General features: G+C 38.2%; 1 protein-coding gene across 4 annotated transcripts in view; it reads left to right on the top strand.

Annotated features, from left to right (window-relative positions):
• Positions 1–1,246: 1,246 nt before the first annotated feature.
• The window catches only part of LOC120148829 (phosphoglucan, water dikinase, chloroplastic-like), a 40,286-nt gene continuing 14,949 nt past the window's right edge, over positions 1,247–26,583 (top strand). For all 4 annotated transcript variants that reach the window (XM_039161833.1, XM_039161834.1, XM_039161837.1 and 1 more), the window contains exons 1-9: positions 1,247–1,446; positions 1,902–2,505; positions 3,506–3,592; positions 3,668–3,799; positions 9,349–9,474; positions 9,546–9,724; positions 10,216–10,300; positions 11,372–11,524; positions 13,673–13,725. In XM_039161833.1, coding sequence (XP_039017764.1) covers positions 1,262–1,446; positions 1,902–2,505; positions 3,506–3,592; positions 3,668–3,799; positions 9,349–9,474; positions 9,546–9,724; positions 10,216–10,300; positions 11,372–11,524; positions 13,673–13,725 — 1,604 coding nt within the window. In that variant the 5' untranslated portion in view covers positions 1,247–1,261. The remainder of the gene's footprint in view (positions 1,447–1,901; positions 2,506–3,505; positions 3,593–3,667; positions 3,800–9,348; positions 9,475–9,545; positions 9,725–10,215; positions 10,301–11,371; positions 11,525–13,672; positions 13,726–26,583) is intronic.

Here is a 26,583-nt window from a genome sequence, read left to right as displayed (position 1 = left end):
TGTATTTTTTAATTTTTTTTAATTTATTCACTAAATGTTCAAATTGTTTATACTTTGGTCTCTTCTCGTCATCGTCGACCACCGTCGTCCTTCGGAATCGGTAATCGTTTGATCCCAAATTGTATTGAGAGACTCGCTTTGACATTTCTGAGTCTGAATCTGATGGTTATTTTACCAAAAATATTCCAAAATCCGTGAGTCTCAACTGGAACATTTCCTTTTTTTCCACTTTCGATCATATATTCGTTGACTTCGTAGCATGTTTCGACAAAATGAAGGTCAGATTCAGACTCAGAGGGCCGAGACGAAGCAACCCATGAAATCTAGGACCGAACGACCACCATCTAAGGTACTGGTGTTTCATTTTCCTCACTTTTGATCGGATTCGAAGCATGTTCTGACAAAATGAAGGTTGGATTCGAACTCAGTGGGTCGATACAAGCGATCGATGAAATCTGTGATTAAATGACCATCATATATGACCGTCGACGGTGGTGTCCAATGATAACGAACAGTGGACGGTCACCATGTGGTTTTAACAAAAAATGGCACATCATACAAGAATAATAATAAAATAATTCAGTGTGACTAAAATAGGTGCAATTCAAAAAATTCAGTGAATAAATTAAAAAAATTAAAAGTACAATGAATGAAATAAGAGAGAATAAAATTCAATGATGAATAGTGTAATTTATTTACCCATATCATAAATGAGTAATTTATGTTATTTTTTTCTTTTAAGTAACTAAATTATTTTTTGATCAAAATATGTATCAAAAGTTGTCTTTTTGCTCAAAATAAGTACTTAAAGTATTCAAAATTTTCATTTAGGCACTTAAAGTAATATTTAAATAACATCACGTGTCAATTTTTTTTTGAACTTAGATGAAAAAGAATGAATATTTTAGGTATATACTTTCATAGAAAAATACATTAGATATCTATTTTGATAAAAAAATTACTTTAACTACTTACTTTTACTAAAAAAAAAATACTTTAAGTACTTAAATTAAAAAAAAGTAACATACTTTATATACTTTTATTTATAATATAAGACTTTTTAATTCGAGAAAATACATTACAAATAATCAATCTACTCATTTGGGTTGAGCATTCCACGTGTCGCTTTCCTTCAATTCATCTCCCCACAAATCCCAATCATGGATTAGTGATTTGTTGATAAAAAATATCAGTGAAGTATGAGATATCTTTCATCTTCCTATGCAAAAGATCTCAAAGGAAGAAAAGTAACGAGAAAACGATGCATTCTGTTTACCTACGTTCACTCTACTTCCAAATCCCAGCTCGGAAGCAGCTCAAATCCATACCCAACACCGCTGTTTTCAGCCCCGCCATTTGTTTTCCTTTCCCTTTTCCGCGGGGAATCAACCGCCACCGTAAACTCTCTCATCGTCTTGTTTTCGCCGTTTCCTCTACTTCCACTAGGTACCCTTTTCGCCTTTTTCCTTCCGTTCCCACAATTTCCGTTTTCAAGGCTAAATAAATGTCTGGGGATGATTTTTTTTAAAGAGAAAAAAAAATCTAATCAGGCGTTCGTTCATTTCTTCTTTTTCAAGTGCTCTCGAATTGAAAACGCTCTGAAAATGAAAGTAAATGCAGTGGCCATTTATGTTTTAGTATTTATGTGATGAGTCAATGGGTGGTGGAGTTTAAAAGCTCGATGAGCTTGTATGTATACTTGTCCTGGCTTTATTTAATTATAAATAACATTTTCTGATGAGAAATGTCTGAAAATAAAATGCCTATTTCAGCTTTACTTTTATTAGGGTTGAAAAAGGCTAATGGCATCATGTGTTTTTTCCTGATTGATTGTATGAAATGCTATCTAATTCCCTTAAGAAAGGAGATTACCAAAATGGGTTTTATTTTTTCCGGAACAGAGAAGAAGAAACGAAGAAGTTGAAAGCTAAATCAAAGTCTGGACGTGGCAAAGTAGGGATTAACGTTTGTTTAGATCACCAAGTTAAATTTGGTGAGCATGTAGTGATTTTGGGGTCTACAAAAGAATTGGGATCCTGGAAGAAGCATGTGCCTATGAACTGGTCTGAGGGTGGATGGATATGCGATTTGGAGTTGGATGGGGGTCAGTCTGTTGAGTTCAAATTTGTGGTTATTGGTAAGGACAAGGGGGTAGTGTGGGAAGGTGGAAATAACCGTGTTCTAAAACTGCCTCAGGGAGGGAGTTTTGGGATGGTATGTCACTGGAATTCGACAGAAGAGACACTGGAACTATTGCCTTTAACTTCAGAAGACTATGGAGACGAGATGGTGGATAATGATGGTCTTAGTGAATCTACTACTGATTCCTTGGAGGTCGAAACAAGTCCTTTTGTTGGACAATGGCAAGGGAGGGCTGCTTCCTTCATGCGGTCAAATGAACATCACAACAGAGACTTGGAGAGAAGATGGGATACGACTGGTCTTGAAGGGTTGGCTTTGAAATTGGTTGAAGGTGATAAAAATGCAAGGAATTGGTGGAGAAAGGTACTAATAGTTATTATTGATTGAGAAATTCATATCTGTAGAGAACTTTCTAGAAATGTCATAATTTATATATATATATATATATATCTAAACACTTGAATTTGAAGTTTACTTCACATACGGTATAATTTAATGATTTTTTTAGCATTGTGGGTGTAGCTTGACAGTATTAATACATTCAGTTGAATACTAATTTCATCAATCCTTTATATTACTGAAACCCTTTTTCATGAGCTCTGGGTATGAAGTTCCATGCAATCTGTCTCGCTGTTCACATGTAATCTATCTATCTGCTCACATGCTTGCCCTTAATAGTATATGCAATCGTATTCGTACATCAGTGGTTGATGATATCATGCCTCAAGCTAGGCAAGTGGAAGTTGTGCAGGCGTGATTAAATTATGGGAATACAGAACTGCAAAACCATGAATTATGATTTTCTTTAGATGAACAGATAACACAGTGATAATTTTAAATGTATTTAAATATAATTTCAAATTGAAGAAGTAAGACATTACTTATTGAATTCTTTCCCATTTCTATGAACAAGTTTTTTATTTTCCTTTTCACTTTGGGGAATTGGTGTGGTGGCAGTTGGATGCATGGGTGCTTGCACATAGGCAGTTGGAAAAATGGTAATGAAATATGTATCTTGTCTTCCATGGCCTATCTTCTGAAAAAAGATTACTTATTGAATTCTTTCCCATTTCATGAACAAGTTTTTTATTTTCCTTTTCACTTTGGGGAATTGGTGTGGTGGCAGTTGGATGCATGGGTGCTTGCACATAGGCAGTTGGAAAAATGGTAATGAAATATGTATCTTGTCTTCCATGGCCTATCTTCTGAAAAAAGAAGCTTATTTACGCGGATCTTGTCCATCTACTATTTAAGATCATGACTTAGCTTGTAAACTTCTATCTTTGTGGGCAATATACATGGTTTTGATTTATATTTCTTCTTTGGCCATTGATATTTCTCCAATTTTTTTCTTTTATTAAAGCTTGAAGTGGTTCGTGAGCTATTAGTTGGAAGTTTGCAGAATGTGGAACGGTTGGAGGCTCTAATATGCTCTGCTATCTATCTGAAGGTCTTTTACATATATTTTGTTACAATATGTTTTGTTGTGCATCTTCCATGCTGCTCTTAAATCTTTTTTATGCAGTGGATAAACACGGGGCAGATTCCTTGTTTTGAAGATGGGGGTCATCACCGACCAAACAGACATTCTGAGATTTCCAGGCTTATATTTCGAGAATTAGAACGAATCTCTAGTAGGAATGATTCTTCACCTAAGGTGCTTAATTGCTGCAGATGGCTGTATTGATTCGTAGTTATCAAAATTTATATTTTAGTCAATTGCTTATGTGCAGAATTGGATTGCTTGATGGCATCTATCCTACTCTAGTTCTTCTCAACAGCATTAGTAAAAAAAGACGTAACTTTTGTAGAATCTGTCTCAGTATTTCACTTCAAATAAATCTATACAAAGTAAGCCCTTTTAAAAGACTTCAGCACCCATAGTTTCACTCTTACAAGGAGTCCTAAAGCTATACAAAACTTTAACTTTCAAACTAGGGATAATATCTAAACTAATTAGATTTATCTACAGAAATAACAAACCCAACTACCTTATCTTATCTACAACTCATTGCTTTTTCTAGAGCTTGGGGTCAAGTTAGATATGATTAATATCTATGCTCAACTTGAGGGGGAGTGTTACAGATTTGTTGGCTAAATCTTAGGATTAATATATTGTAATTAATGTAGGATATTACATTACCTATTAAAGGAGCTTGATACTTGTATATATACCCATACGGTTGATAAATAAAAGACACAAGAAAGAATTCTGTTTTTGATATTCTACGCATTCAAATGCCACATATGATCCATACAAAAGATTCCTTGTTCACTTTATTGGTAGACAACACGTTCCGTTCACAAAGAACTTAAGGTACACTAAATGCTGACACCTGTGTCAGTAGACAATATGTCGAGAATATATAAATTAAATATTAGATAGGATCATTTTTAATTAGATAAAATCAGTTTTTATTCTATTAGTTATTAGATAGGATCATTTTTAATTAGATAGAATCAGTTTTTTATTCTATTAGTTATAGATAGGATCATTTTTAATTAGATAGAATCATTTTTATTTGTTGCTAATTTATGCATCTTTTTATGTAAAGTTGTTACATTGTAAACTCTATTTAAGTCAGTTATATTCAGCAGAAATAAACACGATTTATTCGGAACAAGTTTGTTTCCGTCTTTATGGTATCAGAGCCAAAATGGCCAAATCCTACGATGATACCTCTGGTATCGACTCTATGAGTTCTACTCGCTCACCTTCAATCACCCTAAACACTGAATCCTTCCAAAACATATCCATCACTTCTCACAAGTTGAATAGAAATAATTTCTTACAGTGGTCACAATCTGTGAAACTGTTTATTCGCGGCCGTGGAAAATTCGGCTATCTCTCAGGTACCACTACGAAACCTGCCGAAGAAGATGAAGAATCTGAAAGATGGGAGCCAGAAAACTCGATGATTATGTCTTGGCTCATAAATTCCATGGATCCGAGTGTAGGGAGAACTTATCTCTTCCTACCTACTGCTCATGACATTTGGAATGCTGTGAACGAGACCTATTCTGATATCGGGAACGCAGGACAATGGTTTGAACTAAAAACTCGATTATGGAGGCTAAAACAAGGAGAAAAAACTGTCACTCAATACTACACTGAACTCAAGACCTTGTGGCAAGAGGTTGACATGTTCAGCGACTACGAATCGAGTTGTGCTAAGGACAGGGTTCTATTCCAGAAGATGGTGGAAAAAGAACGCGTCTTCGAATTCCTTGTCGGCCTTAACAAGGAATTAGATGAAGTCAGAGGGCGCATTCTTGGTCGTGAACCACTACCAAGCACAAGAGAAGTCTTCTCCGAAGTCAGACGAGAGGAGAGCCGGCAGACAGTCATGCTTGGAGGCCACTCACCACATCCCACCGAGTCTTCAGCCTTGTTCTCGGGTCAGCCACCACGTCGCAACGATCGTCGGAACGACAGAGATCGGCCAATCTGCGAGCACTGCAACAAGCCGGGACACACTAAAGCCAAGTGTTGGAAGCTACACGGGAAGCCAGCCGAGAATTTTGCAGCCAATCGAAATTCTCGTAATGCAAAGGGATTCCATGCCTCATCTGAAGATGCTTCTGAAGAGCCGAAACCTGCCTCAGAACTGTCTGCCTTCAGCAAAGAACAGCTAGAGCAATTGTATCAACTGATGAGTTCTCATTCCATATCCAACACTCCTAACCCATCATCTTATATTGCCTCTTCATCATTAGCCCAGAAAGGTACATATTAGATCTGTTTATCCATCTTTAAAGTATATGCCATCAAAACCTTTTTCTCTTGTGCATAGTGATATTTGGGGCCCTTCACGAGTAAAAACAGCCTCAGGATCTAGATGGTTCATCACATTCATTGATGATCACACTAGAGTCACGTGGATTTATTTACTAAAAGAAAAATCCTAGGCAGCAAGTGTTTTCAAAAATTTTCACTCACTGATCAATACTCAGTTTCAAGCAAATATTCAAGTTCTTAGAACCGATAATGGTCGAGAATATTTTAATGCAATCTTAGGTGATTTTTTGAAACAAAAAGGAATTATTCATCACAGTTCTTGCGTTGATACTCCCCAACAAAATGGAGTTGCTGAAAGAAAAAATAGGCATTTATTAGAGGTGACTAGGGCTTTACTGTTTGCTATGAATGTTCCTAATCGTTTTTGGAATGAAGCACTCTTAACAGCGTCTTATTTGATAAATCGAATGCCTACAAGAGTTCTTAATTATATTACTCCTTTACAAGCTCTAAAGAATATGTTTCCTGAAAATAGATCTTTCACTGATTTAACACCTAAAATTTTTTGTTGCATTGCTTTTGTTCATATACACGGCCAAAATAGAGGAAAACTCGATCAATGAGTTTTTGGGAACAAACATCCTTGCCAAAATCGGTTGTAAATAGCTCAGTGGAACCAATTCATATTTTCGTAACTAATCCTAGGATTTCACAACCTATAAATTCACAACCTCGTGAGACTCAGGTAGAAACCAACTTAGAACCACCTACTGAACTTCGTGTTTATTCTAGACGGATGACTCGACCAAGTAATGTTCCACCGGCCCCCAAGGTATGCCAACCATCGGACTCGACTATGGTCCAAGGTACGACTTATCTTTCTGCTATTTCTTCTCCAAATTTAGAGCCTTCTACAGAATTCTTTGAACCCATAGCCTTGCGCAAAGGTGTTAGATCATGTACCACAAAACATCCAATATCCAATTTATAATAAACTCTCTCCAGATTTCAAATCTTTTTCCACCAGGATTATGGATGATGCACTACCTAAGTCGATACATGAAGCTCTAGAAGTTCCGAGATGGAGAGAGGCATTTTTGAGGAGTTAAAGGCCCTGAAGAAGATGACACGTGGGATCTAACTCCTTTACCTGAGGGGAAACGATCGTAGGCAGCAAGTGGGTGTTCACCATCAAATACCATGCAGATGGCTCGGTCGAGAGATACAAGGCAAGACTCGTAGCACGAGGCTTCACTCAGACATAACGGCCTTGACTACGAGGAGCCTTCGCACCTATGGCCAAACTAAACACCGTACGTGTCCTACTCTCACTAGCCGCCAATCTGGATTGGACTCTCAGACAGTTTGATGTGAAGAATGCGTTTCCTAAACGGTGAGCTAGAGGAAGAGGTGTTTATGGAAGTTCCTCCAGGCTTGATGAATTGAAGAAGGATGGCAGGGTCTGCAAGCTAAAGAAATCCATTTATGGATTGAAACAATCTCCGAGAGCCTGGTTCGAGAGTTCACGAGAGCTGTGAAACAACATGGTTACACTCAGGCCTAGTCTGATCATACTATGTCTACAAACACAATAATGGTAAAATTGCTATTTTAATTGTGTATGTAGATGACATTGTTATGACAGGAGATGACACGTAGAGTTGGAGTCGTTAAAGAACTTCTTATCCAACCAGTTTGAAGTCAAGGATCTAGGACAACTCAAATATTTCTTGGGAATGGAGGTGGCTAGATCCTCAAAAGGTATAATTATCTCGCAAAGGAAATATGTCCTCGATATCTTGAAAGAGACCGATTACTCGGATGTAAACCAGTGGCGACTCCTATTGATCCGAATCAAAAACTCGAAAAAGGAGATGGTGCTGAGCCTGTGGACAAGAATCGGTATCAGAAGCTGGTGGTGAAACTGATTTATTTGGCTCATACGAGACCAGATATTGCATTTGCTGTGAGCTTGGTTAGTCAGTTTATGCATTGTCCCTCAGAAAACACTCCAAGGCTGTTTACCGGATTCTTCATTACTTGAAAGGGAGTCCTGGTAAAGGAATCATGTTTCGAAGATGAAATTCGAAGAGTGGAGATCTTCACTGATGCTGATTGGGGCGGAAGTTCTACAGACAGAAGATCTACTACCGGTTATTGCTCCTTTGTTTGGGGCAACTTAGTTACGTGGAGGAGCAAGAAGCAACCAGTTGTCTCTAGAAGCAGTGCGGAGGCCGAGTTCAGAGCCATGGCGCAAGGAGTATGTGAGTTGTTATGGCTTAGGAGGATCTTGGAGGAGCTGAAGGTTGAAGGAGATAAACCGATGAAGTTGTATTGCGACAACAAATCGGCAATCAGTATTGCTCAGAATCCTGTACAGCATGACAGGACCAAACATGTCAAAATAGATCGACATTTCATCAAGGAGAGGCTGGAAAATGGCGATATCTGCATACTGTTTGTTCCATCATCAGAGCAGCTCGCCGATGTTCTCACCAAGGGACTGTTTACTACGATGTTCGAAGGATTTCTGTCCAAGCTGGGAATGATCGATATCTATTCTCCAGCTTGAGGGGGGGTGTCGAGAATATCTAAATTAAATATTAGATAGGATCAGTTTTAATTAGATAGAATCAGTTTTTATTCTATTAGTTATTAGATATGATCATTTTTAATTAGATAGAATCAGTTTTTTATTCTGTTAGTTATTAGATAGGATCATTTTTAATTAGATAGAATCATTTTTATTCTGTTGCTAATTTTATGCATCTTTTTATGTAAAGTTGTTACATTGTAAACTCTATTTAAGTCAGTCATATTCAGCAGAAATAAACACGATTTATTCGGAACAAGTTTTTTTCCGTCTTTACAATATGTTCAGTGTTTGAGTTCTAGTAGCTTTAAAAACATTATGTCTAAGTTAATGTCATCTAATGAATAAAGAATGTATGCATTGCTTTTATCATTGTAGTCCTTAAGAATTTTTCTCATCACCAATAACTTGGTCTTAAGTTTTATTGGACTAAAGAGCTGGTGTAATTGAAGCCTACAGTATTTTGAAAGTTCAAATCATTGGCACCTTATGTTGATTCAATCAAAATGGGATTTTGGGAGGGGTGCGTGGATGTGTACCTTGTAGGGTTTCAAAGAAAGAACTGCTCTTAGTTTCTTAGATAAGTGAGTTTGCACATCTTTGTGAGAGTGTCTATACATCTGTTCTACAATTAGCATAATTTTCAACTTAGTCTGCTCTTGATTTCTGTATGTTTCTTAAAGCTTTTTATCTTAAGGAAATTAGGAAATGTAAGTATGTTAGATGCTGCAAGCACCAAATAGTGAGGGAAAGGACAAACAAGACTAATCTCATGCACTTTAAAGGCCAATATTAGATTCTTCTATGATTTATGCATATTACTCATCATGCTATCCTTAATTTTCTCAGTTATCTTTTTCTTCTCGAATTGTAGGAACTGCTTGTTATTCGCAAGATCCATCCTTGTTTGCCATCTTTTAAAGCAGAATTTACAGCATCCGTCCCACTTACTCGGATTAGAGATATTGCTCATCGGAATGATATCCCTCATGATCTCAAGGTTAGGTTTTACAAACACCTGGGCTTTTTTCTTTTCAAATTACTCACTAATATTTAATTTACATATTCCAGCAAGAAATTAAGCATACAATACAGAACAAGCTTCATCGAAATGCTGGTCCAGAAGACTTGGTCGCGACAGAAGCAATGCTTGCAATAATCACCAAGGATCCTGGACAATATAGTGAAGCATTTGTGGAACAATTCAAGATATTCCATCAGGAACTCAAAGATTTTTTCAATGCTGGAAGGTTCAATTTAAAAGATTAGTTTTTCTTGCTTTTACATTTCCTTCATGGGTTAGAGGTGAATGGAAAATTCTTATTGAAGATAGTATTAAGCAACATTACAGTAGCATAATGTTCTCTAGTACACACTGATACAATAAATTAACTTTTGCTCTCTTAGTATAGTTCTTAAAAATTCTAATGATCTTTGTCGAAACTTACGTAAAAGACATTGATTACTTCTACAATTTCCGAATTTAGCTCCCACTCTTTATTATTAACCCCTCTCAGTTATTTACTATGCAAAGTTGCCTTCACCAAGGAAAGTGGATTTCCTACTTGTTAAGTTATACATAAATGTAACATGCCTTTTGAACTTTTTGTATGACGTGTGCAAACTAATTTGACTTTTCCACTTCGTAGAGTGGTCGAATTCTTTCTTTGATGCCATGTCTCGATTCTTAAGACTCCTACCTAGACATTTATGCATCTATCTAAGATTTTTGTTAATGCAGCCTCACTGAGCAACTTGAGTCATTGAGAGAATCATTAGATGAACGAAGCAATTCAGCTCTTGTAATGTTTCTGGAGTGCAAAAAGGTATATTTGTGATTGTTTGCTCATGTTTTTCTTTTATTGCTATGATTTTGTAGTTAAGAGTTTTTATCTGGTGGTTACTGGAATTTGACATAAAGTTCATCCGTGAATAAAAAACATGCATTCAGTTGCTGGCTTCCTACATCCAAGAAACACTTGCATACAGTTGCCGGCTTCATCCATGTCAAGAAAACTGTTTTATCTTTAATTTGGGTATTTCAAACGCACATTATTGTGCCATATATGAGTAAAGTATTTCTTGATTTATGAAATTCTTCATGATTAAGTGAATAATGTGCAAGCTTTTATGTTCTTGTAAGTTTTAGCATAATCAGAAAATGCTAAGGCATTTTGGTTATGCTCCTCTAATAAAGAGGTCTCGGTGGGTAGTAGAATGATCTATGATTGTAGCCTTAATGTCTATTCTGGAAGTTCGATTTTCTTAGCTGTTGGTTTAAGCCTTCTAAATGCAAGAGTTGGGAGAAAAAATATAATGTCTAATCAAGGCTCATTAAAAGAACCTTCTTTCATATCATGACATCCTTTGTTGTGACCTTGTTGAAAATTTCAAGCAAGTGTAATTAGGAAGAAATATGGCATACTTTTTGCTGTAAATATTGCAATAACTTAAAGAAAAAGTATATCCAATGTATCTCATAATTAATTATATTGGGAATTCCAGAAAAAGAAAATTTGATTCATATTCATGAAGATTCAATAATGTTTTATTGTTCCCACCTTTTGCTTTAAACTGCCCTTTATCTGGTCTTGAGATTCGTTAAAGAAACCCTTGAAGGGGAAGGATGGAAACAAAGAAAACATGTGAGGAAATTATCAAAAGAGACTTCCTTAGATCATTTTCCCCCCAGAATAATTCTATATAAAACATGAAAGCAGATTCTGATCCACGAAGTCAGTCCCATTTAGTTGGATAAAGCTTGCCATACAACTGAATTTTTAAGTCAGTTGAAAAGATCATAGTATAGAAAAGCTTTCTTCTAATTATTTATTTTTATACAATGAATTTTTGTTCCATTCCTGTGATTTCTCTAAGTTGCATTTATATATTTCCAGAGTTTGGATGCTACAGAAGAAGGATCAAGTAGCGTTTTAGATTTAATCAAGACAGTGCGATCTTTGACTGCTTTGAGAGGAGTAATTGTGAAGGGTCTTGAAAGTGGTCTTAGGAATGATGCTCCTGATGCTGCGATAGCAATGCGTCAAAAGGTCAGTATTTCTAAGAAAAACTCAGAAGCCTTATGGGATCCAGTTTTCAAGAATTTTAGTTCCAAACTAGCCGGCTGGAAAGCTAATTGTCTCTCATTGGCGGGCAGGACAGTTTTATTAAAGTCGGTGTTAACATCCCTACCAATATTCTTCTTATCTCTTTTTAGAATGCCTTGTAAAATTGGTAAGAAGCTTAATTCTTTAATGGCCAGTTTCCTATGGGGGGATAATGAGGACAAAAGGAAGATACACTGGGTTAATTGGAAATCAGTCTGCACGCCTCTAAATTGTGGTGGCCTTGGTGTTCTTGATGTGAACATATCTAATCGGGCTCTTTTGGGAAAATGGGTGTGGAAGTTCGCCAATGAAAAAAATACTTTGTGGAAAAGTGTGTTATGTTGCAGGCACAAGGTAAGTAGTAATTCCATGTCTATTTGTAAGGTTTTTTCGCCCAAATCTTCTTGGATTTGGAGAGGGATTGCCAACAATTTCTTGAAGAACGACTCGGAGGGGTGAACGTATCAGATCTAACTCCAAGTTGAAACTGGGAAATGGAAAGTCTATTGCATTTTGGACGGATTCATGGGCTGATGAGTCTCCTTTAAAATATCTTTTCCCTAGAATGTATGCGTTGTCAACAAATAAATGGGGTATGGTCGCTGAGTTGGAAGTTCAGATTCGAACGGTTGGGTGTGGAACATCGATACCAGAAGGAATTTGTGTGACTGGGAGTTGGATCAGTGGCTGGATTTAATGACAAAACTTAAGGACTTTAAACTGACTGATTCAGTTGAAGACTTTCTTTCTTGGTCTGCAAGTGGGATGGACTGTTTTCAGTGAAATCTTGTAGAAAGGAACTCGGCAAGGTGTCTGGGGAGTCCGATTTATGGGTAAAAGGGTGTGGCAGGGTTTATCTCCTCCTCGTGTTGAAGTCTTCCTGTGGCAGCTAGCTCATCAGAAAGTGGCAGTGAGAGAGGAGTTGGTGAAAAGAGGTTTGCAGCTAGGGGATGAAATTTTATGTCCGTTTTGTAAAAAACAGGTGGAATCAGTTCAGCATTTATTTATTTCATGTGATGTTGTTTGGGAACTTTGGAACAAGATAGCAAGCTATTGGGAAATAGCCTTAGTCCTTCCAAAGGATCCACCTTCTTTGCTATGTTCTTGGGGTGAGCTGAGGGGGAAATCGTTGATTTGGAAATTTATCCCGGGAGTAGTATTTTGGTCGATATGGAAAGCTAGGAATGCAATGGTGTTCGATGGTTCCCCCTTGGATAGGATGTCTCTGTTTTTTATTGCTAGATTCAGGTTATCTAAATGGTTTCTAGCCAAGTATCCTAAGTGTCCTATTCAGGAGGATGTGCTGATTGGTGATCCATCTCTTGCAGATGGTATTAAAGCTCTCAACATTTACAATTTTCAGGTTTCTCGCTGGATTCCACCCCCTATGGATTTTTTGAAGATGAATGTCGATGGAGCTGTTAGACTTGATGGCTCAAATGGAGGTATAGGAGGTATTTTGAGAGATTGGAATAGCAACTCCCTTCTGACTTTTTCAGAAAATGTAGGTCAGGGTCCCCCCGCCGGTTGCTGAGTTAAAGGCTATTAAGAGAGGCATTGAAATCTATATGTCTTCTTGTTGGGTTAAGGTTGGAAGGTTGATTGTGGAAAGTGACTGTAAGTCGGCTGTGGAATGGGTCCATACACCAGCTATGGCCCCAGTTTTTATCCTCCCATTAGTTAAAGAGATTTCATCTTTTATCACGGACAGGGTGCACTCTATTAGACTGATTCCAAGGGTGTGTAATGGGGAGGCTGATAGTTTAGCAAAGATGGGAATTGGTTGATGTTTAGTCGTTTCCAGTGCGTTTTATCGTTTGAGTTTAGGTTTTCGGTTATGTTGAGTAGCTTATTCTGTTGTGTTTTTTCAGTATGGTGTCTACGTTAAATCTTATGTAATTTCGGAGGAGTAATAAAGTTTCTAAGGCACTCTTTTCCTCCTTCTTTGATCAAGAAGGAGGTTTTTAAGGAGGCCTGTCATTCTTATCAAAAAAAAAAAAGGTCAGTATTTTTTCTTTTACAGAAAATTTTCAACAAGTTTCTAATAAACAGAAATTTGGCTTGAAATTTTCTCTTTTGTGCAACTATCAGTGGCGACTATGTGAGATTGGCCTTGAGGATTATTCCTTTGTCCTCTTAAGCAGGTACATATCTAAATTTTGGGCTGCTTTTGATACTTGTTGTGCTTGAACTTGTAAAGGAAGACAGCTCTTTAGGAGTATCCAGATATTTATCGAAGGAGTCATGAAATACTTGGCTTAAATGAACAATCATTGCTTACTGTAAGATTGTGTTTATAAGGCCATGACTCAATCAAGATGAGGATCTTATTCTTCCAGAAAACAAAGTGATCTGGAAAAGTCAACAATAATTTCCTAGAAGATTTTTTGATGGACATTGTTTGATGTGGCTTTAGGGTGTCATTCTGAGTCCTGTATCTTTTTTCTTCTTTCTTATCTGTTAATTTACAACATTATTTTCTATTCACTCTAGTAGAAACTAACCCTAACCCTAACCCGAATCCTACCATTCAGCCATCAACACTAAAGCCTAAAATACTTAATTTGTTGCTCAAATGTACCTTCACATAATCAAAACAGTAACCGGATAGCATTTAAATTATTCATTTCTTCATACAATTCTGTGCACCATAGCTTTGTGAACCCTAATTTTTTTTCTTTTAGCACCCTCTTTGTTTTACCCTCCAATTGCCAAAATCCCAATCAACCTATCATTCTACTTGCCAAATTCTTGTCAATTTGAGGCAGTGCCTCTTGATGTCCTTTGTCACTTGTCTATATTATTTTCCTTGAAGAATTTGTAGTAGACATCCACATTTGATATCAAGAATTCCTATTAGTTGGATGGAGTGATGTCATATTAATGTATTCTGACAGTCTTAGGGGCAATCAAGAAGAAATTATTTCACAGTTTTTATAGGTTAGTTGGGGTAGCTAAACCTAGTTTCTAGTCTCAGACCTGAAAGCTATTATGTTGCTTATTTTCTAGCACATAATAGTTATTGTTTGCTTCATATTCATTCAATAAAACCTTTAATACCATGCATGCAAAAAGCTAGACATATGCTCAACCTCACAACCATACCTGCAAACAGTGATTTCTTAAAAGATAATTAGGGTACAATATTTAATCAAGATTAATGTGGAATGAGAATTGTTGTACTTTCTGGTTTCCAATGCATCTATTTAGACTTTGCAAGCAATAAATGTGAATATTCTAAGAAGAAAGGGAAATTCAAAAAGAAAGAAAGAGAGATTTCAAATGAAAAGAGAAGAGCCATTCTATTTTGTATTACTTTAACATGCTTTTATAGGCTAAGAATTACAAAAGTAGAATTTAACCATATATCTTTTTCTTAACCTTTATCTCCTAAGAAAACTCATCTTATTTTTTAAACAGGTAAAACATAATCCTAAATAAACTAGAACTCGGAATTTAGGATGAACAAAAACTTCTTTTCTACCAGTTTAAGTCACAACATCTTTCCCCCCTCCCCTCAAGCTGAGTGTATATGTTGTACAAACCTAGATTGGACTTGAGTTCATCAAAGCTCATTCTTGGAAGGGCTTTGGTAAGAATATTCACAAGCTTTTGTTGAGTAGGAATGTAGTTTAATTTCATAGTTTCATTGTTGACTTTTTCTAAAGTAAAGTGTGTCAATCTTCAAATGTTTTGTCTGATCATGATGAAGAGGATTTTTAGCATTCTTATGGTTGATTGATTATCACTTTGTATCTTGAAGTCGTCCTTTAAATCGACCTTTAATTCTTTTAATAGTCTTTGAATCCACATTCTTTCACAAATTCTTGAAGCAAGTGCTTGAAATTCTGTCTTTGCATTACTTCTTGAGACTACAAACTGCTTTTTGCTTCTCTATGTGACTAAATTGCCCCAACCAATAGAGCAATAACCACTTCTAGACCTAATTTCACTTAATTCTTTAGCCTAGCTTGCATCAGTGAATATCTCTACCTTACGATTTTCATTCTTTTTAAAGAGTAATACGTATCCTGGAGTCATCTTTAGGTATCTTAGGAGTTAGTTGATAGCCTCTAGGTGTTCTTCACGTGGATTTTTTTTTGATAAAAAGGAAGTCCTCATTAAAAACCCCCTTCATAACCGTCAAGTAACAAAGACTCGACGGACATTAGGAAGAGGAAAAGAGTGCCTTAGAAATTTTATTGCATAAGAACCAAGTACAATAAGAACGTACTACCACCAAAAAACCTATGGCAGCCCACTCAACACTGTGCAAAACAACACAACCTAAAAGAATATGATACTACCCTACACAAAAACTACCTCCTAAATTACTCAACCAGATACAAACATAAACCATGCCCAAAGCTGCCCGCTAAAACCAATAATACAAAATCAACAACCAAAAAATTCCCCACCATTTAACCAATCCCTATTTTGGTAAATTCATCCTCTTCACAATTAGCTACTCTCGCCACATGACGAACAATGACCCCTTTATTAACCATAATCTCTGCAATATCTTTAACAATGGATAGAAACATTGGAGTAGAGCTAGTTGGATTTTTTATCCAATCCACTGCCGCCACACTATCAGACTCCAAAATAAGCCTTCGGTTCACCGACAACCCCGAATCCAGAAACAAATTCAATCCTCTCCTCATTGCCATCAATTCTGCCATAATAGGAGGACCGAATCCCACTCTTTCTGAGAACGAACCCATCATCACTCCTTTCTCATCTCGGATCAGCCCACCAATGCCACCCTTCGACCACCACCTGTCCATAGCACCGTCTACATTCACTTTAACAAAACCAGTAGGAGGTGGAGACCAACAGACCAACTAGCTACTTTTGGAGACCTCTTTTCAGCGAACATAACACGACCAGCTAGCGCAAGAACCCCCACCAGACTATTGAAAAAGACCAACAATTTTGGAAATTTTGAAGAAAACAATGCTGCCACTGTGTACCTTGAGAGAAAAGATAGCAAAGCGCAATCCAATTTTCCCTTATTAAAAATAATATCATTCCTCATTTTCCAAATTGACCACAAAACAACTCATGGGATGAAACCCCAAACGCATAAACGGGACACAAGATCAAACAAAATTGAAAATAAGGTTACGGGGCACTCCGAAATTGCAAAGGAAACCTCCCACAGGCGCAAAAAGCTAGCCCATAACCCCCAAGACACTTTGCAAGAAAAGAATAGATGAGAAACTGTTTCTTGAACCAACCCACAAAATGGATAATATAGATCTCCTATACCTTGCACCCCACGTTTTATTAGCTCGACCTTAACTGCAACCTTCTTATGCACAACCTGCCAAATAAAAGATTCAACCCGAGGAGGAGCCACACCAGCCCACACATTTCTTTCCCACAGAAAACTATCGACCGAGCTTCCAAGAAAAATTTTAAGAAAAGATTTCACTGAAAACCTCCCATCACCTTCTCCCGCCCATACAAGACAATCATCTATCAATGGCGATGGATTTAAATTATACAACAATGCTATAAGCTCATTCCATTGCATCAACTCCCAACCAACAAGATTTCTCCTCATGGCAATATCCCAAAAACAACCCGACAAATTAATTTTTCTGAAATCAGCGATCTTCCCCTCCTTGTTAATTGATAATGTGAACAAGCAAGGAAAACGAACCCTCAATGAAACTCTGTCCAGCCAAGCGTCATGCCAGAATCTGATTGAGTCCCCATTGTCCGCCTTCAATAGGAAGTTACTCCGCAAACACACCCCAAACTCCTCATCCGAACAACAATTCGTCACAACCCCTTTCCATATCCAAGAAGCTTTGTAAGAGGCCGAACTATCCACTCTCAGAGAATTCGGATCAATATTGTTTTTGCAACAAATTATCCTTTTCCACCAGGAGTTCTTCTCGTTGGCAAACTTCCAAGTCCACTTTCTCAAATAAAGCTCTATTCATAAGCTCAAGATTTGGAATCCCAAGCCCTCCTAAAGCCTTAGGCTTGCAAGCAATCTCCCAATTAACCCAATGAATTTTGTTTTTAACACCCGACTCCTCTCAGAGAAAATTTGTCATAATTGAATTGAGCCTCTTCAAAACACTCATCGGCAATCTGAAAATTGACATGAAGTATATTGGTAAGGAGCACAGTACCGACTTTATCAACACAACTCTACCACCGATGGATAGTGAGACAGACTTCCACCTGGTTAATTTTTTGTAGAACTTTTGAATAATCGGATCCCATAGAAAAATTGAGTTTTTCTTCGCCCCAAAAGGAAGTCCCAAGTAATCCGTTGGGAATTCACGTTGATACCGAATAACCTGCTCTTTGAAAGATTAATTTGCAACACTGACATCAATTCAAAAATCATAAGCACCCTTCTCACATTCTGCAACTCCCCAATTGACGCTTTACAAAAAATTAACAAGTTATATGCGAATTGAAGATGGGAGAGCTCAAAAGAATCACCTGGACTCCCAATCTCAAAACCTCTAAATAAGCCTAACCTCAGCTTTCGACAACATCAAGCTCAAAAGTTCGCTAACCAAATTGAAAAGGAGCGGGGAAAGAGAACAACCCTGACGAAGACCCCTCGCGATCTGAAATTCATCCGAAGGAGAACCATTCCCCAACACCGAAATGGAAGCTGTAGAAACGCACATTTTCATCCAAGATCCCCACCTCTGACCAAACCCCATACAATCCACTATTTTCAATAGAAAATTCCAATCGATTGAATCATACGCTCTTCTAAAGTCGACCTTAAACGCTACTCCTTGAAAACCTTTCCTCCTCCAACAATCGATCCCCTTATTCGCGATAAAGGAACAATCCATGATTTGCCGACCCGGAATGAAAGCAAATTGGGAAGGACCCACGACTGCATCCATACATTGTCATAATCTTCTGGATAACAACTTTGACAAGATCTTATAAAGTCCACCCACAAGGCTTATCGGTCTAAAATCCTCGACATTTTTCGAACTCAACTTTTTCGGGATTAAGGTAATGAATGAATGATTTACCCCTTTATCCCAATTTTTCCCATCAAAGAAATCACAAAAAAACTTCATGATGTCCTCTTTTAGTTCCGGCCAAAACTTTTTGAAGAACCCCATTATCAGTCCGTCGGGTCCCGGAGCCTTGTTGCTATCCGACGACGAAATTGCATCCCAAATTTCTTCCACTGAGAAGGGTCTCTCCAAAAACAAATTCTGATCCCCTGATATCTTGGAGAAATTAAAATCCATCGCCTCCACCTCAACTGTAGGGTTCTTATTAAACGCTTCTTTGAAAAAATTAATCACATTTGCTTTAATATCATCAGGATCCGACGTTAGCTGACACCCCACTTTCAGCACTTTAATAGCATTCATCCTACCTCTGTTTGCTGCACACATAGAAAAATCTAGTGTTGCGATCACTCTCCAAGCACCACTTAACACGTGATTTCTGTAACCACACCGCCTCTTCTTTTTTGTAAAGATACCAAAGCTTCCTTCTAGCCGAACCCAAAGATTCCATAGAGACAGAAGTGGAACCTTGTTGTATTTCCAGTTCCGAGTCGTGAATATTTTTTCCAACTCCAAAATTGATCCTTGCAAATTGCTGAAACTGACTTTAGACCGCTCCTTCATTACCAGTTTAGAGCTTTTAAGTATACTATAAATCCCTTTCCTTCTACTACCTAGCCTTGCTCTCTGGAATTCCTCGACCATCCTTTCCTTAAAGCCCTCTTCATCCAACACATAATTGAACAATCTAATAGGTTTCGACCCTCAATCCACGCCCTTGCTTACCAAATTAAATGCATTATGATCCGATAATGATCTCATGAGCAAACTTTGATTCATAGATGAAAACACCGACAAGAAGTTCGAGTCCACTAGAAACCTGTCCAATCTGACAAATGTAGGAGAATCCCTATTATTGCTTCAAGTAAAGTTACCACCCGACATAGGGAGATCATTCAGGCTAGCTCTCTGCACAAACTTGTTAAAGATTCTCATCGAGAATCTGTTGTGACCTCTCCCCATTTTCTCTTCTTGTGACAGGTATGCATTAAAGTCTCCTCCCAAACAAATAAGACCTTCCAATTGCCACACAAATGCTAATAGCGCCTCAAAGAAGGATTCTTTCTCCATATCAACAGAAGGCCCATACACGTTAATAAACCAACATGAAATAGACAATTCTTTCAGATTACCTTTAACTGCAATAAACCTCTCCTGGACATGTTCAGCCTCCACCTCCAATTTATTTTCATCCCAAAGCGTTAACAACCCTCCTGCTAACTTAACCGCCGAAGATATCACTAACCCGCTCAAAATATTTCCACCTAACCTCCTCCTTAAGGAAGGATTGAAACTCCCAACTTCGTTACTTGAATGAACATTAGCGTTGGCTTCTTCCCTACGATAATATTCCTCACAGCCCTAGACTTCTCTTTTTTGCCCAACCCCCGCACATTCCACATTAGCATACTAAAACTCGACATAAAATGAAAGAAAAAAAATACCCACTTCCAACAGAACATCAAATTCCACCCGCCATCCTCCTATCCTCAAAATCAGCCTGTGCCTTTTTCATGAAAGCTTTCTTCCCTCCTCGGAGTAACACCCATCAAGTTGCTTACTTCCAAGTAGCCTGAACTTCTTCCTCCTCATCCGAACAATGGCCTAAGGACTTCGCTTTATCCTTCCTTACCTCTCTCGAATTACCCCTTCCCCTGCTTTTACCATATACTCTCTTGTAGACTTTATTCCCGATAATGTTGCTTGACGCATTCCTCTCTATCGAGCGACCACGGTTTGGAGAAGAACCCATTCTCCGAGAAAAAGACCTCGACGGGGAAGCTAACTTTTTGCTCCATCTATTATTCTGTGATTTCTCTAAACCCCCTGAACAATTCCCGTTACTGTTTTGGGAACCCACCGACCTGAATCTCCTGCGAACACCAATATGAACCGAACCTCCTTTGCTGGACCCTGAAACAGCCCGCAAATTGGGACTATTTTGGTTAGCAGAATTGGGTCTGCTAGGCCCAATCTTACTATCTCCAATCTGCCATTATTCTCCTTATTTAAGCCCGATAGATTCTGCTGCATTGGGATTGCACATTTCTCCTACTTATTAATATCCACCTCCACCGAATTTAAAATTCTCGGAACCAATTCCTCATTACTTCCTGGAGCAGGAGCCACCACGCCACCTGTCAGCAAATCTGGACCACACGGAACCGAACTCTCCTTGGTCACCTCTCCAACCTCTTGGGCTACCTCCTCCCTCAAGATCCCCTCAACATCGCACTGGTTCTCCGAGGATTCTTCCACCCATTCGTCGGAAAATTCTCCATTGCTCTCGTCATTCATAACCTCTGAATATTCATCAGTCGGCAACTCAACTTTGACTTTTATCACGTACAACTTACCATTGGTATTTATTGAAATTGGCTATGGGAAATCAAACAGACTACCCACCCTAATCACCATTTTCGCTGCTCTGCAGTCCAGCTTCATCAAAGTTTCCTTTTTAATCTGTACCAACTCCCCCCACCGTGAGGCTAGGCTGGAGAAGAAGACTTCGTTCCAGCAATTTAGAGGATCATTCATATGTTGGCTGACAATGCTTACTGAGTATATTATATCTGATCTAGTATGTCAGAGATGATTTAATTTGCCAACTAGCCTTTGGTATCGGTCTTTGTTGAATGGAACTCCCTCTTTACCCTTCCTTAATTTAATATTAGGATCCATGAGAGTTTCTACTGTTTTCATCAAAGCATACCTGTCTTGTTTAACAAGTCTAGCACATACTTTGCCTGAGAGATCACAATTCCTTCTTTAGAACAAGTCACCTCCATCCCTAGAAAGTACTTGAGAGCACCAACATAGACAATAAGAATGATCTTTTTACCTTTTAAGAAGGCATTCACTAACAATGTATGATCAGCTTGATACTAGTTGTATCCATAAGTAACCACTGCTTTGGTAAACCTGTCAAACCATGCACTAGGAGACTGTTTTAGATCATAGGAGATTTCTTCAATTTCCACACTTTATGACTATTCGGCTGACTTTCTAGGTCTAAAAGTGTCTTCATGTACGTATCTTCAAAATCCCCATTTAAAAAAGTATTCTTGATGTCAAATTGATAGAAAGGCCACTCTTTGTTTGCTATTGGTGTAGACTGCGGAAAAATAGGGAATTATATTTCTAAATATCTAGCTGCCGATATTTAGGGATTTAACAATAATATAGCTGTTGATTTTGTGTAATTTGTTGACTTTGTTTAATCTTTCTTAGACTAGGCTCTTTTTATAACCTATAAATATGTGTCACTTTTATCAATAGAAACATTAAGAAATTCAGAGAAATAATCTTCTTCTTTGCACATACCACTTTTCTACATGGTATTGGAGCTAGGAAAGTCTTAAAAATCCCATCAAGATGCCTACATCTTCCTCATCAGAAATCCTGTCAGAAACTACTTCAAATTCCTGTCTTGATATTACAATTGATGCCTTAAGCAACCTTGTAAAAGGGGAGGGTTCTTAGTTTTAGCCTTAAAAAAACTAAAGGAAGAGGGTTCCTAGTTTAGCCTTAAAATAAACTAGAGGAAGAGGATTCTAGTTGAGCTTTTTAGAGGAGGAGATTCTATTTAAGTCTTGAAAAAAACTAGAGGAGGTTCTATCTGAGCCTTGAAAAGATAGTGTTGTTAAGTTAACCATGTTCCATAAGTTAAATGGCAGCAACAACCCAGTCCGTGATTGACAAAAAGTTGGAAGACATCTCAGAAGATCCAGGAAAAGCTGGAAGACGTTGAAGAGAAAGTTGATATTAATAGGATTTTTAGGGATGAAAGATCTTACAAGGATGCCTTACTGTCTAGTAGATTGAAGAGTAATGTATCAGACCAAAGGGAAATGGCATATGAAGGTTTCAACAGAAGGAATGGCATAAAAAATATGTGGGAAATGCATATTCCTTCAGAGAGCTCCAGTTGGGTGAAGAGGTCATTAACGGGGATTGTTAAACATTCTTTTGAGTTAGAATTAGTCCAGAAGTCTCTAGTTAATGAAGGTCTTGAAGTTCAGATTGCCAGATGGGGTTATGCTTGGAATTCATGTGTTGTAACCTTTAAGTCGGATGAGGAAACGTTGGATGCATGGTCGACGAAAAAAGATGAATTACTTTTCTGGTTCGATAGGTTGGCACCTTTATTGAATTATGATGGCATTCCAATGGCTTTTTGCCTCATAGAACTATCTGGGGTTCCACTATTATGCTGACAAAACACCTTCTTGGAACGTTTAGCAGGGAGGTGGGGAATGGTGGAAGATATCCATGAAGATACAAAAAACAGAGAAGACCTCTCCACGGCGAAGATTTTGATCAGGGTGGCGAACCCATATGATGTCCCTGAGGTGTTAACACTTGGAGCTTATGGAAGATCTTATATAGTGAAGATTAAGCGGGGTTCGGTGCTTGAGTATAATTCAGATTTTTCTAGCAAAGTGCCAGTGGGAGGTTCCGATGAAATTCAAATTGGTGAGTTTGCTGGAGAGGAAGCTGACAGGAGTGTGTCAGAAAGTATGGAAAGTGCTGAACATTCAGAAGAACACAACATACAAAAGGTAGACTTATGGTTTGACAAAGGAGCTTTTATGGGTTTGGTTGGAGTAGGTGGGGAAAATCATATCCCAATGCTTAACAGAGATGGGAAAAGCATTAATTGTGAGGTGTCAGACTGCCAAGACCTTGGGAGAAACAATTTAGGTGATTATGCCGGTTTGGGATGCAGAGTTTTTAATTTTTCGGCTGATGGGTCTGAAGCCCAGTCAGTTGAAAGGGGACAGCCTGGTTCTACAGATTTTAAAATAATTCCAGCTGGGCCAGTTATTAAATTGGATAGTTTTGGGAGAATGGACCAAAACCAATTTATTGTTCAATCTGTCAACATGGAGGAAGCAAATAATGGAGGTATACCTCATTCCAGTTTGATGTCGCGCAGTGGGGAAGGAGTGTTAACAGCAGCAACTAAGATGATTGACTCTAATGCACATGCTGGAAAAATGATTTCTAGGGGAAGATCGCTTCATCGATCTAATTCATCTTTAACTACTAGGAGTGAGCCGTTGGAAAGGAGAAGAACGGTTAGCTATAAAAGGGTGTGTTCGAGATCAAGGGAGAGAAGACATTGGCCATTAACTGCAGAAGAGGAAGCCTTAGACAAGCTAAAGGGTAAAGACTTAGTGCTAAATTCAGTTCTGCCAGTCAGTCCAGTAGCAGATTTTAATATGGATGGTTGTGTGGAGTCTACTGAGGAGAGGCATGTTGCTAATAGCAGTTTGGGTAATACGTGTGAACGGTGGTTTTCAGGAGGTGATGATTCTGATTTCAATTCCACTGCATTGATTCGAAGAGCCAAAAGGTTGTTGATAAGGGAGGCATTGGATCAGGCAAGCATTTCAACAGTTTCTTCTCCAGCTTTTTCAGTTCTATTGGAGGAAGCCTTAGCTACTTGGGAAGTCAGTAACCTTCTAGGGGTGTCTTTCAAGGAAGGGAAGTCATCTTTTTTGGAAAAAATTATTAAGTTGGAGGAAGATTTGAGGCTGGTTTGAGCTTCGATTTTCTTGGCAGATCTGGTTTTTTTTTATTTTTGTGATGATTAACCAATTAGCAATTATTTCATGGAACGTTCGGGGATTGGGAAGAAAGGAAAAACAAAACTCTGTTCAAAATTTAGTTATAAAGAAAAGCCCTAATTTTCTTTTGCTTCAAGAAACGAAAATGGAGAAGATTCAGAGGTAGTTTTTTAGGAGGAGTGGCTTGAATACCCTTCAAGGGTTTTTAGAATCTCCAGCAGTGGGTTCTTCTGGAGGTTTATTGAGTTGTTGGGATGAGGGCATGTTTGAAGTGGAAAATCATGTTATAAACAGAAGGTTCATTGCTACGTTTGGGAAATTTCGAACTTCACAACTTAGGTGTGGTTTTATCAATGTTTATGGTCCTTCTGTCGAAGAAGAAAAAGCTTGCTTTTTTGAAGAGTTAGCTGGTTTTATTTGTGGTCAGAGTATTCCTCTTTGTGTGGGAGGTGATTTTAATGTGTATCTTTCAGAAGAGGAGAAGATTGGAAGAGCCCAAAACAGAAATTCAATTAGAATTTTCAGTCATTTTATCCAACAGACAGGGTTAATTGATTTACCTCTGCATGGGGGTAGGTTCACATGGTGTAGCAATCAGGATATACCCACCTTTGTTAGACTGGACAGGTTCCTTGTTTATGTCCGTTTCTTGGAAGCCTTTCCCGAGACTATAAGTATTTGTTACCTAAGGCTATATCAGATCACAATGACATTTTTCTTGAGAATGGTGGAGTTAGTTGGGGTAAAAAACTATTCAGGTTATTTAGTTATTTGATGGATGAAGAAGGTTTTCAGAATTTAGTTGGCTCTGCTGTACAAAACTGCAAGAGTAAACACAACAGAGCTGGAATTTTTTCTATCCTGAAATCTACCAAATTGGCGATCAAGGAATGGGCAGGGAATAGAGATCAATACCCAGTTGTAGAAATTGCAGAATTAGAAAGGATTATCCACTTAGCATAGGAAAATTTCCAGCAAATGCAAGACTATAATGGCTGTGAAAAAGCAGCAGAATTGAGGACTATGAGAACAGAATTATGGAAGCTTTATAAAATTGAAGAACATATTTGGTTTCAAAATTCGAGATCAAAATAGGTGCAAGCAGGGGATCGTAATACAAGATTTTTCCATGCATGTGCTTCAGTCAGGAGAAAGGAATTTTTTGAGTGTTCTAAATATCAATGGTGAGGTTATTCAAGATCCAGCTATCATCATAGCTACTGTTAAGGACCATTTTTTTGGAATCTATAATTCTAAGTCTACCTTGGAAGTTGAAGATTTGAAGCTGAATTTTTCCAGAATTTTTGGGGAGCAAAGTGTGTTTTTGGAAAGAGAATTTATAGAGGAAATCCCTTTAAAGATGAGTGAGAAAGTTAGTGAGAGAGTGAACGTGACGATTGGTTCTGGTTCTTCAGGCAGAGGCGGAGCATTGCCTGGAGAAGGAGCATGGGTAGCTTTCATTGATAACCTTAGTAGGAGAGTTCATAGAAGTGTTTTATGGGAGCGTTTTAGCTATTTCGGCAAGGTGATCAAAGTATTCATTTCGTTCGTTAATAGGAGGCCAAAATACAAGGATTATACGTTCGCCTTTGTTCATTTTGCTAGTAAGGAGGATCTGTTCAATGCAAAGGATAGGATGAATAACGTTGTGGTAGATGGACGGAAAATATCGGTGTCGATTGCAAAATACCAGAAGAGAAGCTATCCGAGGGGCGGAGAGCGAGTTTTTGGAGCGGGGTCTGGAGCTGACTGAGAAGTGGAGCCGCGTTGGAAGAGGTCGATAGGCCATGCTGAGGCAAGGAGGAGGGAGTTGCTTAGTAAATTTCATAATGGAAGATCTTATAAGGATTCGGTAGTGGGAAGAGATAGTATGGAGGGTCATCAAAGGAATAGCGGTGGAGATACTAAGGAGTTTAAGAAGTCTTTGGAAGTGCATATTCCAACGGAAGAAAGAACTTGGTTAAGATCATCTCTGAGTGGTATATGTAAGCATATTTTCGAAGTGGAGCTTGTGCAAAGAGGTTTAAGGAATGAGGGCTTTAATGTAAAGGTGGTAAGATGGGGTTTTGCGAAAAATGCATGTCTGATTGTCTTTCAGTCGGTGGAAGAGAAAATCGCAGCGGTGGAGGGCAAATGGGAGGCATTGTCCTTTTGGTTTGAAAGGCTGGAGCCAGTCATGGAGGAGAACGGTGTTCCTTTATCCTTCTGTGCAGTATCCTTGATGGGTGTTCCTCTAAATTGCTGGTCAGTTTCATTCTTTTCTAGTTTGGCAGCGAGATGGGGCAAGTTAGTAAAGATTCAGGATCAAACTGTTCAAAGAGTGGACTGCAGGGTGGCTTATATGCTGTTAAGAGTA

This window comes from Hibiscus syriacus, unplaced genomic scaffold (genome assembly GCF_006381635.1).
Source record: "Hibiscus syriacus cultivar Baekdansim isolate YM2019G1 unplaced genomic scaffold, ASM638163v2 tig00110987_pilon, whole genome shotgun sequence".
In the NCBI taxonomy this organism is placed as follows: domain Eukaryota; kingdom Viridiplantae; phylum Streptophyta; class Magnoliopsida; order Malvales; family Malvaceae; genus Hibiscus; species Hibiscus syriacus.
This window is presented reverse-complemented; position numbering and strand designations above follow the sequence as displayed.